At 39.4% G+C, this 13457-nt stretch overlaps 1 protein-coding gene across 1 annotated transcript in view; it reads right to left on the minus strand.

The window, feature by feature from the left end:
* GPC6 (glypican 6) overlaps positions 1-13457 on the minus strand; it is a gene marked incomplete at both ends in the record, with an annotated part of 788000 nt that overhangs the window by 346468 nt on the left and 428075 nt on the right. The window contains one exon of the mRNA XM_082479868.1: positions 5082-5473. Within this exon, the coding sequence (XP_082335994.1) occupies positions 5082-5473 (392 nt within the window). The remainder of the gene's footprint in view (positions 1-5081; positions 5474-13457) is intronic.

Raw genomic sequence — 13457 nt, forward strand, 5'->3', positions numbered from 1 at the left:
CTATTTTCTACACTCTGTGTTTGGTCCAGAACTCTTCCTTATTTAATGAAAAATATTCACTGGTACAACAAGAGCCTCCCTTTTTTAAATTTTAATTGCTTTATCGTCCCCATTTTTTTTTCTGCTTACATTTTCCGCCACCCAGTGATAGTTCAAAGAGAATATTACGATCACCGAGAATGTTTTGTTTCGAGTCGGAGAGAATAACTTAGCATTATTTTCTTGTAAAGTATCCAGAGCTCAGACATAGTAAAAGGTGAACATGAAAAATATGCATACAGTTTTGCTATCACATTATTGCAAATCACAGCTGGCAGCAACTTCAGAAATATTTTCAGTAGTTTCTCCAGTTTAACACTAAATACTAAATCACAGCTGTTCAGGAAGGTTTGTTTGGTGGTTTTGTTTTCTTTTGTTTTCTCCAGGAATAAGTTGAGAAAAAGAAAATGCATTTAAAAACACTGACATTTAAATATGCTATATTTTTATGGGGGAAAGAAAAAGAATAGCACATTTTTTTCCCCACAAAATGGTAACAAAGCAGAAAAACTTATTGTACAGGCTTTTAGGATCTGACAAATTAGTACAAAGACAGGTGGTTGAAAATTTTGCCAATTCTTTCTAGGCCTGTAGCACAGAAAGTCCATAAACATCTACTAGCTACAGCTTAAGAAAGGATACTAGGTGAGAAGCTCTGCTCCTGTACTGACCTTTAAACTACTGGGCACTGAGGTAAAAATCAACTAAACAGATCGTTGCTGTGCCCAAAATGGCAGTTCTTATGTTGTATATTGAATATTCTATATTGAAGCTGCAGCAGGGGAAGTTCAGACTGGACATTAGGAAAAGGTTCTTCACTGAGAGGGTGGTCAGTCACTGGAACAGGCTCCCCAGGGAAGCGGTCAGGGCACCAAGCCTGTCAGAGTTCAAGGAGTGTCTGGACGCCACTCTTAGTCATATGGTTTAATTTTAGGTCGTCCTGCGAGGAGCAGGGAGTTGGACTTGATGATCCTCATGGGCCCCTTCCAACTTGAGATCATCCGTGATTCTTCTATATTAATAAATAAATAGTTTTCATTTTTATCACTTTAAGAAAGACTGTACTTACACTTTGTCCATACGCATACACAGCTTTATAAAGCGTATATAGAATTTAGTGAGCTGACGTCTACTCAAGCCAGCGGAAATACACTGCGTTGAGTGGAGATTTAACAAGCCCTTAGTAAACACAGACTGACAATTTTTTAATGCATTAGTATGAGAAATAAAAAAATTTAAAACCTCCGAAAATTAAAAAGTGCAACTGGACTTTGAGATTATGAAAACACTGTTCAACTAAAACTGCACAACTTCAGTTGGATGGAACCACCTATCAAAATATAATAATAGAAAAATTACAAAAATTACAAAAAAAAGACGTCCTAACTGCCCTCCCTCCCCATTTATCGAAATGGGATTTATCTAAATTATAATCCCACTGATATAAGCAAATAGCAAAGTACTATTGCATGAGAAAAATGTTTGTGATATGTGTTGCCTATTTTGAGTGTGCTTCAGTAGGTACTTTGTTGGAAAAAGAGGGGAGTATAGCTCTTTTGCAAGGAATTCCCTGGCTGCACTGTTTGCAGTCAGTACCAACATTACACCCTCTCTAAAAAGAAATCTTCAGAAAGGATGTATCCCTGACATTAGATAGGGAACAAATCTTTCTGAGTGTGTGACCCACCAACTCCTTTACAGAAACGGGCCAGAAGAGGCTGAGAAAGTAAATTAAAGGCCCAAAGGAGATGTTGTTACCAACTTTCTCATTAATAAATCTCTTTCTCATGGTGTTTAAAGTGTAGGCACAATTTTTGTCTGTGTGGCCTTCGGCAGTGGCAGTTCAGTGAGATAATGGGTCCACAAATAGGAAGCAAAAAATCTTTTTAGCTTGTGATGTTGCAGCTGGGAGATCCCCCCTGTTCCCAGACAGTGCAGACAATGGACAAAGATTTCTGTAAAAGAACTGCAACAGTTCTTCTTTTCATTTTCTCTTTTTTTTTTTTTTTTTCATTTCTCTTGACTTACCCAGATGTGGCATTCTTATCACAGAATCTCTCAATATTAGAGTACAATGAAAATTAAATCCATGCTGAATCTGGATGACTTCCAAAACAGCAACAAAAAATATTTACCTGCCTCTTTTTTGGTTGTAAAGTTATGTGGTAACTCTGAGGAATGGTTGCAGCTTTTTAAAACTATTTTTGAAGAAAAGAATTTGTCATTTTCTACAGTAGACAGACCAGCATAAAAATCCACAGTTATAATATGATCATGAAAACTTGGATCTCAGAGTAATCACATCTTTTCCACAGGATATTTATTAATCTTGAACATTTGGTGTCACTTGGGCTTCTTCACATCTGCCTCACCAAGCTGCATATGACACAAAATCCCTAAAACCAGCAATTGTTTACCATTTGCTGTGGGTACAAATATAGCCATTGAGATTTTAATACCAAAGTCAGTCTTGTAATCAAAGCATATTCTACATTTAAGTAAAAATGTTCGTTTCATTAGTCTTTAAATAGGGTCACAGGATAATTCAGGCTGGAAGGGTGCTCAGGAGATCTCCAGTCCAACCTGCTTCTCAAAGCAGGGTCAGCTCTGAATTCAGACTAGCATGACCTGGTCATCTCAAAGGGCTTTGTACAGTCAGGACCTCCACGGATGGAGCCTGTGCAGGCTCTCTGGGCAACTGATCCACTGCTTGATCATCCTTATGGTGAAGCTTTTCCTTATATCCAGCTTGAACTGGCCCTTGTTTCAGCTCATGTCCTTTATATCCCACTATGCCCCACTGTGAAGAGCTTTGCTGCACCTCCTCGATGACTTCTCTACAGGCACCAGGAGCTGATGCTAGGTGCCCCTGAGGTCGCCTCTTCTCCAGGCTGAACAAGTCTCAGTCCCACAGCCTCTCCTCACTGGGCAAGTACTCTAGTCCTGACCATGCTGGTGGCCTCCACTGAACTCACTTCAGTTTGTGAATGTCTTTCTTGTATGGGAAGGGCCCAAACCTGAACACAGTATTCTAGAAGTAGTCTAATAGAGTACCACTATTTACATATATATAAAGCAAGGAACTTGTACCGTGTCTTGCACCAACCACCAAGCACTTTTAAAGATTTTAAAGTGTTGCTTTCATGTTAAAAGAAAAAAGCAGAAGCATTATTGAGCTATCGCTACCATCTTCAAGTGACACTACAAAAAGCCTCACTTTATGATCGCTGAGCTAGTTGTTCTCGTTACAGGATCATAGGATCATTTAACGATCTTGTGATAAGCCCAATTCTTGAAAGGGCTTATGTGCCGAAAACCCAGCAGGTGAGAAGAAACTATTTCCTGGGTATGTGAGAGGGGAGAGACCTGCACATTCTGTACATCCATGTACACACACAGGGAAAGCAACATCTCAGCAGACAACGCGTACCTCGCTCTGTTTGGGATTCACAAATTGCACATCTGTGACATGAATTGCACCGCTTACTCTCTGCAGTCTGATGCAGTCGATGCAGCAAGACCTAATGCCTATTGACAACAGTGACATCACAGCTCAGCACTTTCACTTAAAACCTGACCCACGAGGACATCACCACTCTTCAGAGAAAATCTGGCCCTGCAGATATATGCGTTCTGCACACTCAGGGGGTAAACAGCTGTATCTGCCCCCAACCAGATGAGGAGGGCCGGAATTTCACGCCAATGCCCTGCCACTGTTCAGAAAGTACTGCAAGAATTGACGGTGTCAGCAAAAAGGGGAAGGCAACCGCGTAGATCAGGAAGGCGCTTGGGAGGAGGAGATCTTGGTTCTAGCTGGGTAACCAGGATCATATATTTCATTCACTGACTTTTAAAATGACCCTTTCCTCCCATGCAGTCTCTTAGGAATAAAACCAGTCTCTCACTTGTTGACTGCCTCTCCGGCTTCATGGCTTCTGAATTTGTAACCACAAAATATCACATCATACAGGATAAGAGAAGTTTAGAAGCCTCACCTTGTTGTGCGCTTGAATTGCAGTGTGCTGTGCAATGTATCAGCTGTACCTCTACCTCACCTCACCTTCTGGCTGTGGTTTGAATGAAGCAAGACAACCAGTCTTCTTAATGCAGAGGAATGCCTTAAGCTTGTAAACGCAGGAAGTGTTGCAAGGGGCAAGCAAGCATCACAATCATGCAAGCACTTATTGTCCAGAAGTGAGTATTTGGGCCCTTTGTAGTGGATTTCACTAGAGCACTTCAGACTTCAGAATATAGTTAAGGTCCAAACACACTACAGACCAGGACTGCGAAATAGCCGGATCACAGAACAAGTATTCGGTTGGAACAGTAATTCGGAACAATACACCTGAGTTGGAAACACTCTGTAAGGGAAAGTCATTCAGACACATTTCTGGTACCCAGATGGCTTATTTTTGTGTGTGTTTTTTTCTTATATAGCTTTAATTATGTGAAGCCCTAAAGGATTATAATCGTCATAAATATTTTCATAGATAAATAATTAAAACTAAAATAAATGTGAGTCAAACAGTCCTTTGGGAAAGCTCGAGCTCTAGAGGTGTCACTATTCATCTATTTTCTCATCGAAAACATGACTAGACATTTCTAGCAAAATCTATCACCCACCTGCATGATGAATGAATGCTGTGAGGGCTGTACTGCCCTAATGAACAGCAGCATAAATTTGCTTAAAACATTTAAATTCTGATCATAATCATCATCTTTTATATATGTAGCCAGTTTTTAATTACTAATGACAATCACTACCATGCTATAACATTGATGTATATTGGTATTTCATTGCGTACTAAGGAAAAGAGAAATGCTTTCCAGTCAGTATTGCCTTAATATCTCCAGAAGGAACTAAAAACAACTGTTGCCCCTATTTATAAACTTCAGATGGGTATACCAGTCGACATGAAAAACAATCCACCAAACAACCCCCCCGCATATTAAAAAAAAAAAAAAAAGGCACAATGAGATTTCAACTGTCTAGCAAGTTGGAAACAAATTCAATCTTAAAAAAAACCCTGATTTTGGATTACCTTGGATACTCTGTTTGCAACCTCTCTGCCTACTGTCAGCCCCTGAACAAAGGTCCGTGCGGCAATGAACGCTCTAGTCACTTGAACCTTCAGCTTCCTGGGTACATCTCCAAAGGGCTTCAGCTGGTCTGTGTACTTGCTGACACACTCCAAGTAGTCCTCAGTGAAATGGTACTGGGGGTTTATGAGCTGGAACATCCGCTCCAGCAGCCGAGCCCAGAAATCGTTCAACATTTCCTCCAAGTTCACGTTGCCTCCTGTGTAATACCGCTTCAGCTCTGTGAAGAGGTCCTGGAACACCTCCGAGTTCTGCATGTACAGCATGCCATATGTCCGGACAAACATGTCGTTTAAGGATCTTTCTGCGTTCTCCAGAAGTTCTCGGAAAAATTCTGCAGGGAAAACAAGCAGGTGTTAACAGATATATTAGTGAGGTATGAAGGGTTTTCTGATTGCATTCCTATGTCACCATTAGTAAAGTTCATCCTAATATGCTGTTACTACAGCGTTTTACTGGCGAAATTAATCTATTTGGATAGGAAATAGCTTTATTTAGAGGTAAAGAAAAATAGTCTATAACCTGGATTCCCCAACAAGGTAGAAAGATGTAGAACCTATAATGCTGAACATGAAAAACCCATTTAAAAGAACTTCAGTGAGGGCAGTTCCACTTCTTCTTTGTGTACTATTTGAACATAACAATCCCTGTCCCTTGCAATATCCTCCATAGCCGGTGCACTAAATCTTCTAAGCTAATAGTAAAGTCATTAATATGATGATTTGACTGAAAATTTTATTATTTTAGAATAGCTAGGTAATGGTAAGTTCCATTTTGCTGAAGTTTTTAAAATGTAGAAGAACACATTTATATGGAAATAAATCTGAAAACTTATCTGCAAATATTCTTGAAGAGAACTTGAAACAGACCTAAGTGGAAATGAGCAGAATCCCTCTTGAAAGTATTACATGTCTAATACTAAGAAAATGTTAGTATTTTCAATAACTTGCTAGTCTACTGAAGAACAGTACTAGAACTCTCCAGCAGTCATGTCACTGCCAGCCTACTGGCTGATTATAATCCTTTAGGGCTTCACATAATTAAAGCTATATAAGAAAAAATTCCAGTTTGTGCTAGTTGTTGGTTTTGAAACAGCAGACCTTAAGCTTTTTTGAAAGGATGGCAGACTTACTGCTTCTGTGCCTTTTACGTACTCAGGCCCAAACCATAACCTATTTCTAAATTTTGGCCTGTGGAATTTATTCTTACTGGAAGCTGAGCCCAATGGAAATACGTAATCATGTCTTCTGTTAAGATCCTTTAACTCCCATATGATGCTTAGGTTTTCCCAAGAAATTGACTGAGCATGTACAGTAGATCTTTAAGCACATCTGACAAAAGCAGGCATAGATTTTCCTGGTTTTTAGAAGATCCCATCTTCCTACAGGGTCCACTTGCCAACCTTCTTTTGGAAAAGAGCTCAGTGACCACTGTGGCCTGTAAATGGGGCATTGCAGACAGCAAGGCAGAGATGGCAAAACCTTTGGCAAAACACGTATCTTTGCTGCGATTAAATGATTTGCACTGATGCAGGAACCATCACGCAGCCAGCTCTGGGATATCAGATTCTAAATATGTGGTCATTGCCCATAGACACATCTGCGTGTGCTAACCGCAGGGACTTGCTGGTTTCTTACAGTCCTGGCTAATGCTGTAATGTGAATACTCTTTTAAGGCAGGGCCCTGCTGTGGCCACAGTGACTCATGAAAATGCAGAACCACTGCAATGCCAAAGACAGCGTGGGAATTAAGACTATGCAAGAAAAAAAAAAATCTACACTGAATTTGAGGATGTGCAACTGTGATCAGCTGAAAGCAGAATCCACCAAACACTGTGGACCAGTCTGCAAGGACTCAGTAAGAAAAGAGCCTCTTCTTTTTGACAGAAATTGTGCAGAGCTGCAGTCTTTGATCTCCCAGATAACTGCAAAGGGGTTACCATGAAAATGTATACACAGAACATTGAGAACATACTTGCTACATCAAAGCACTTATTAAAGGGAAAATATATTCTAATAAATGTATCAATGTCTAAAATGTCATTAAAACCACAGCTCTTCATGTGGAATAAATTCCATCTGGGAAAGAATATGCTTTTGCCAAATAGTTTATGTAGGGAAAAGCAAAAAAAACCCAACAACAGAACAAAACCCGCAAATCCCACAGTCAAAAAAGAAACCCTTGCTGTTCTTTGCTGCAAAATAGAATAACTTGCGGTCCACAACATATAGCCTTCTCCATTGTTTTTCCAAATTATGCGCTAATTCTGACAAAGCAGTTTTAGAAAAAAGCAAAACAAGGCTGTTTTTCACCCCTAACCCTGACCTGGTGGTATCCTTGATGTCTGGATCATCCTGATTCCTATTCTGTACATTTGGCATTTTTTCTTCTAAGAAATTATGTATCCTAGCTGTACTGCAGAATACATCTGGCTCTCTATACAGGTTTGGTGGGGAATGGCTGGAGAGCAGCCCTGAGGAGAAGGACCTGGGGGTGCTGATTGATGAGAAGCTCTACGTGACCCAGCAGTGTGCAATCGCAGCCCAGAAGACCAACCGTATCCTGGGCTGCATCAGAAGTGTGGCCAGCAGGTCAAAGGAGGTGATTCTGCCCCTCTACTCCACTCTCATGAGACCCCACCTGGAGTATTGCATACAGCTCTGGAGTCCCCAACAGAAGAAGGACATGGACCTGCTGGAGCGGGTCTAGAGGAGAGCCACAAGGACGATCCAAGGGCTGGAGCACCTCTCCTATGAGGAGAGGCTGAGAGAGTTGGGGCTGTTCATCCTGGAGAAGAGAAGGCTCCGAGGAGATCTTATTGCGGCCTTCCAGTACCTAAAGGGGGCCTACAGGAGAGCTGGGGAAGGACTTTTTACACAGGCATGTAGTGATAGGATGAGGGGGAATGGCTTTAAACTGGGAGAGGACAGGTTTAGATTAAACATTAGGAAGAAGTTTTTCACTTTGAGGGTGGTAAGGCACTGGAACAGGTTGCCCAGAGAGGTTGTTGAGGCCCCATCCCTGGAGGTGTTCAAGGCCAGGCTGGATGTGGCCTTGGGCAACGGGGTTTAGTGGGAGGTGTCCCTGCCTATAGCAGGGGGATTGGAACTCGATGATCTTCAAGGTGCTTTCCAACCTAAACCATTCTATGATTCTATGATTCTAGTCACACAACCTGGAAGGCTAAAAGACAACACAGAACTTGGGGCTCAATTAAAAATTGTTTTAAGGTTGAAGCCAGGATTTCAGGCCAGTGCAATTGAATGTCAGCTGGGAAAGACAATCATGAAAGCAGTGAATCCAAGCCCCTCAACTTCTCTCCTATAAGGCTCTGTATGCTGGGGGGCTGCTGTAAGCAATTCACATGCTGTCTCCTCCCAGTCCATAGCTGTACTGGGAAACCCACTGTTTATCTTAAAAGATCATGCCATTGCATAAGACAGTCACAGCAAAGCATAGCCAAGTTTGCTGACAGAATCTCTTGTCTGAGATTGTTAGACTATCATTTCTTTGTGCCAGGGTATTATGTAGCAATCGCAGGGTCAGTTTGTTGGAAGCCAACCAAACTTTTCAAAGAGGGGTAGACATTTATGCTGTCCTTGTACAGCATCTGGCATGATGGGGTCCACGCCGGTCTCAAACTTTATTCCTCCTGCGGTACAAACATTATCAGTAACTCCACAACCGTAAATTTCATGCTAGTCCAAATGTGACACCATACACACGCATTCGGTGGACACCATACACACGCATTCGGTGGGAAAGCTAATGTCCTCTAAATAGCAGTGCATTTATTTAATTTTTAGTCTTCTCATAAGTCTCTAGTCTTTGAGCATTATTGTTTAGAGTAAGTTATTATGCCATTAAAAAGCTAGTCTTCTGTTAGTCTTCTGTACATTTTGATACAAAAGACAGTTAAAGAGAGTTATCTGCATCAGTAACCCTATGCAGGATCAGGATAATAAAGCAGCAACAACTCCAAAGCTAGGTATCTTTTTAGTTCCAGAGAGAAAGAGATCTCCCCGGCTGTACTAATTAGAAAAATTCTCAATCAACTCCTGTCAAGCAAAATGAATGCTGATGTGAAGGAACACTTGCTTTTTTAGTCCGGAAATCTTCCATACATCAAGAAGATAGTCTGCTTTGCAATGCTTATATACAGAAACCGTGTCTGGGCATAACTGGGCACTTGTTCAGTTACATCAAGAGAAACTGTACTTCCTTCCACAAAGGTTGAATTTTTCCATGGTCTTCACAGTAATTTAAAGATTTTATGTTCATTGCAAAGATGATATTTCATCAGCTTGTAGGTAGTTTTTGAAAAATAATGTAATATTTCAGCTCAAAGTTAAAGAACAAAGATGAGAGACATTAGTCATCTTGCTTAATGTGCTTCTGGAAGGCACTCAAGTACTAGGATAGGAGAGGAGAATCTATATGAGACAGAGCTGCCGCAGTGTTTTAAAATATATATCTTGTGAAATTTTTTTGCTGCCAAAATAGGCTGTCATGAGCCGTGTTAATGCTGGAAATATTTTTTCCTAATTTTAAGTGGTGATTCATTTATATGACAGAATATGTCCTGGGTATGTCCTACGTTGCAAGCACGTTTTTCTTTGCAAGCTTTCATTTATATAGCCAGAGGGTCTCAGGAAGCCTGTTCGGTTCTGCTTATGAGGTAGCTGAAAAGGGTAAGGTCTAAGGCACGCTGAGCTACTGAAAAGAGGGAAAGAAGATTGCAATTTCAAACCATTACATGCTCTCATATATTTAAATGATGGGTTTCCAGTCAATGGATAACACTTAAGCTAGTTTCCATTTTTAAGCATTATATGTAAATTTAGGATGCCAAATCGATAATAACAGTCTCTGCAAATGAAGTCTGAATTGTTATTAAACAGTTTGTCTGCGATAAGACAACTCAGTTACAAAGTGAAAGGACACGATGTGTTGCTAGTCTCTTACTGAATGGCAGGTACTGCTCTCAGATTAAAAACAGGGTCTTGTTAGCTCTCGCACTACGTTGTCAATTGAAATCTGACTTTCTCACTCTATTTTAACATAGACAATCTAGTGTCATAATGCATTCAACCTGGGAGCTAGCCTAATTCCAGTGATGACTAGTTGACACCATATGTCAGTGTATCAGGATTAGGGATAATACTGCAGCACAACATGATGTAATAACTGCCTTTAACAAAAGATAATCACAGCCATCTAGAAGCAATTATTAGATAAACAAATTTTATTATGTTGCAGCTGATGTTCTATGATCATTCCCAGCCTGATAAATTCTCTTTTGTTTTTTTTTTTTTTCCATCTGTAATGTAAGCAAACCCAACATCTGACAGTGGGACAAGATGCGAAGGTAGAGACAGTTTGTTGCCCGATTCCCAAAACCAAAAAGATATGCACAAGCTTTAAGCCTGAAAAGACCAAAAGGACATTTCATTTAATTACCATATATTCTGCTCAGCTTTTCTTTTCAGCAGAACTTGAGATCTGAATACTGTACTATGGTGCACCTGATACACTGGACATGCAGTCTCACTGCTACTCGGCAGAAAACAGCACAGCTGCAGAGAGCTCTTCAGAGGTTTTGGACAGGGATATATGTCTGATTTTACATCAGCCTTTATGGAAAACATTGCTCAGGGTGGCAGGCTGATTTCATCCATCATTGACTAACACCACCCAAAACATGCAGGCAGTTCCCCAATACAGGCTTGTTCTCCTGCTTGCGGGCATTGATTTTCAAAGAGCTCTGAGGATTTAGATGTACAAATTCTAGTGATCTACTATTTACTATGAAGTTGTGCGTGCATCTTCACCCTACATGGACATTAGGTACCTAACTTCACTTTACGTCTTTGAACTTCCCAGTCCTGATAAGGCTGACGTTAAGAAGAATATTATAATTCATGTAAGCTGACTAAATTTTTGGACAAAAAGGTTCCTTGGGGGTTCTTTAGGTACAGATACTTAAATTCATGACATAGATCAGTGGCAGCTTTTTTTTTTTTTCATTGCCCTATTTCTGTCTGTCTTTCTTTGTTCATGAAGTCATTCATGAAAAAAATATTTGGGTGAACTCTTCATCTTTTTTCAGGATTCTTGCAAAGACTTTTTTTTTTTCTTTTTTCTTTTTTGAAAGCTATTCCACAATGGTATCAATTAGTGAAAGCTGTGATTTATGTCAAGGAATTTCAAGTGAAATTAACCTCTTTGTTTTCTATGCTTTTTCATTTTCCAACTGCCTTTTTTTCCAGGTTTCCAGAGACTTTCTTCTAACAATAACTAAACTTACCAAACAAAAAGAACTTAATTTAACTTCCTGATTGAAAAAAAAAATTGCTGTAAGGAGAATACTTACAGCAGATGATTTTTTTTTCCTATTTTTGACATTACATTTGTATTTATATTCAAGAGTGAACAAATTGTATGCGTAAGACTACAAGTGCATTGGTATTACTTCTTAGTGAACCTGAATAACTAATTTTAAAATGCCCTTATAGTTTTGACCTTTAGAAACGCTCAACAGTCACAACTGGGAAACGAATTTCAGCTCCCATTAGGAACAACAAAAGCTGCGGTGTGCTGAGGTCTGTTGAAAATTGCTCTCCCTTTTTAACTCATTTTGAATATATACACATTGCATTTAAAGCTAAGAAACACAAGTCAGAAAATTAAATGCGTCCTATAATTACAAATTTCACAATAGGCGATTTGCATCATTTATTTATATCTTGGGTAAAATCACCTATGGGTAAAATTATTTATGGATATTGATACCTTTCTAGAATGTCCTATGCCTGTAAATACCATGATCATATAATTATGAAATCTTTTGGATGCTACTAAATTTTTTAGAAGCCAATGCAGTCTCAAGGGTTGTGAGTAAAGATGAGGGTCTTTAATCCCTCCATTTCTCAGACTACTGCAAGACTTGATAATAGAATATAATTCACTGTGATCTTCTTCCCTGCCTACTGTCCGGAGTCCATGACTTCTTCCCCCTTACAGGTCAGGCTGTTGCAAGGAAGGAAGGAGACCCAGGGGAAGGGGAGACCACTGAGGCTCCATCCTTAGTGGAGACAAGGCAAACAGCACTGTCCTCCACTAAAATGAGGGACATGAGGAAACGCAAACATATCTATCATGGGCTAGGCTGGAAAGGTTAGATCAGGTGCAGGCAAATGGAAAAAAAGATAGGCTGATATTTATGTATCAAATGCCATTATCACAACTGGAACCTAATCTGACAAAGAATTTAAGGCATTATTTAACGCCGATGTGCAAAGAAGTTATTGTACTATACTTTTGTATTATTGTATTACTGTCGTAATACAGAGTTAAGGTTCTGTCATCTACTCAAAACTGACTAAATGCATTGATTAAGGCCTATAAGACTTTATTCTGCAACACTGAAATCAATGAGAACAGTATCAACAACTTCAGGGGATGCAGGTGCAACCTTTAAATGATAAACTTACTGTTTCTTCACTGTAAAAGTTCATTTACTAACACTTGAATATGTCTAAAAGGGAGACTTGATTCTGCCATTGGCTCTATACAGACGATCCTCCAACTAGATGAAACACATTACCTTCACACGAGAGCTACTAAATTAGATATTAACACATACTTTTTGAAATCTTTACTGCTCTCTAGAACCTCAATTCATATTCTGTTGCATCTGGTACCTTATACCAATGATGTATCCTTGATTATAAGTAGGAAACCTGAAATTCCCCAAATTCCCTCAAAGAATTCATTGAACTTACAGCAATAGCCAAGAAAGAAAATGCTAGGAATAAAAACAAAGCAATGAGATAGCTTCACACATAATTTATATATACACTAATAACTGTCCCTGAAGGTCTTACTTTCATTATCAAGTGGAAAATGCCCAAGTGAAGTACTCATAAAGCATAAGCAAAATGTTACATGGCGTCAGAAGGCGACATTCTAGAATATTTATGAATGGGCATTTAAACGCTTATAGCAGTAGTACTGTCGTGAATATCCATGACCAAGGAGAGACATGTAGCATTTCATGGATATCTGTGAATTTCAGAATGATGAATTTTACATCATATGTTCATAAAAATGCATAAGTAGTACTGTCGTGAATATCCATGACCAAGGAGAGACATGTAGCATTTCATGGATATCTGTGAATTTCAGAATGATGAATTTTACATCATATGTTCATAAAAATGCATAATGCCTCATGAAAAATTCATGAGTCACCACAGTTTCTTCCAAAAAAACATTTAAAGCTTTCATGAAAATGATATTAACAATATATAAACTAT

Source organism: Vanellus vanellus, assembly GCF_965231255.1.
Source record: "Vanellus vanellus genome assembly, chromosome: 1".
NCBI classification, from domain to species: Eukaryota; Metazoa; Chordata; class Aves; order Charadriiformes; family Charadriidae; genus Vanellus; species Vanellus vanellus.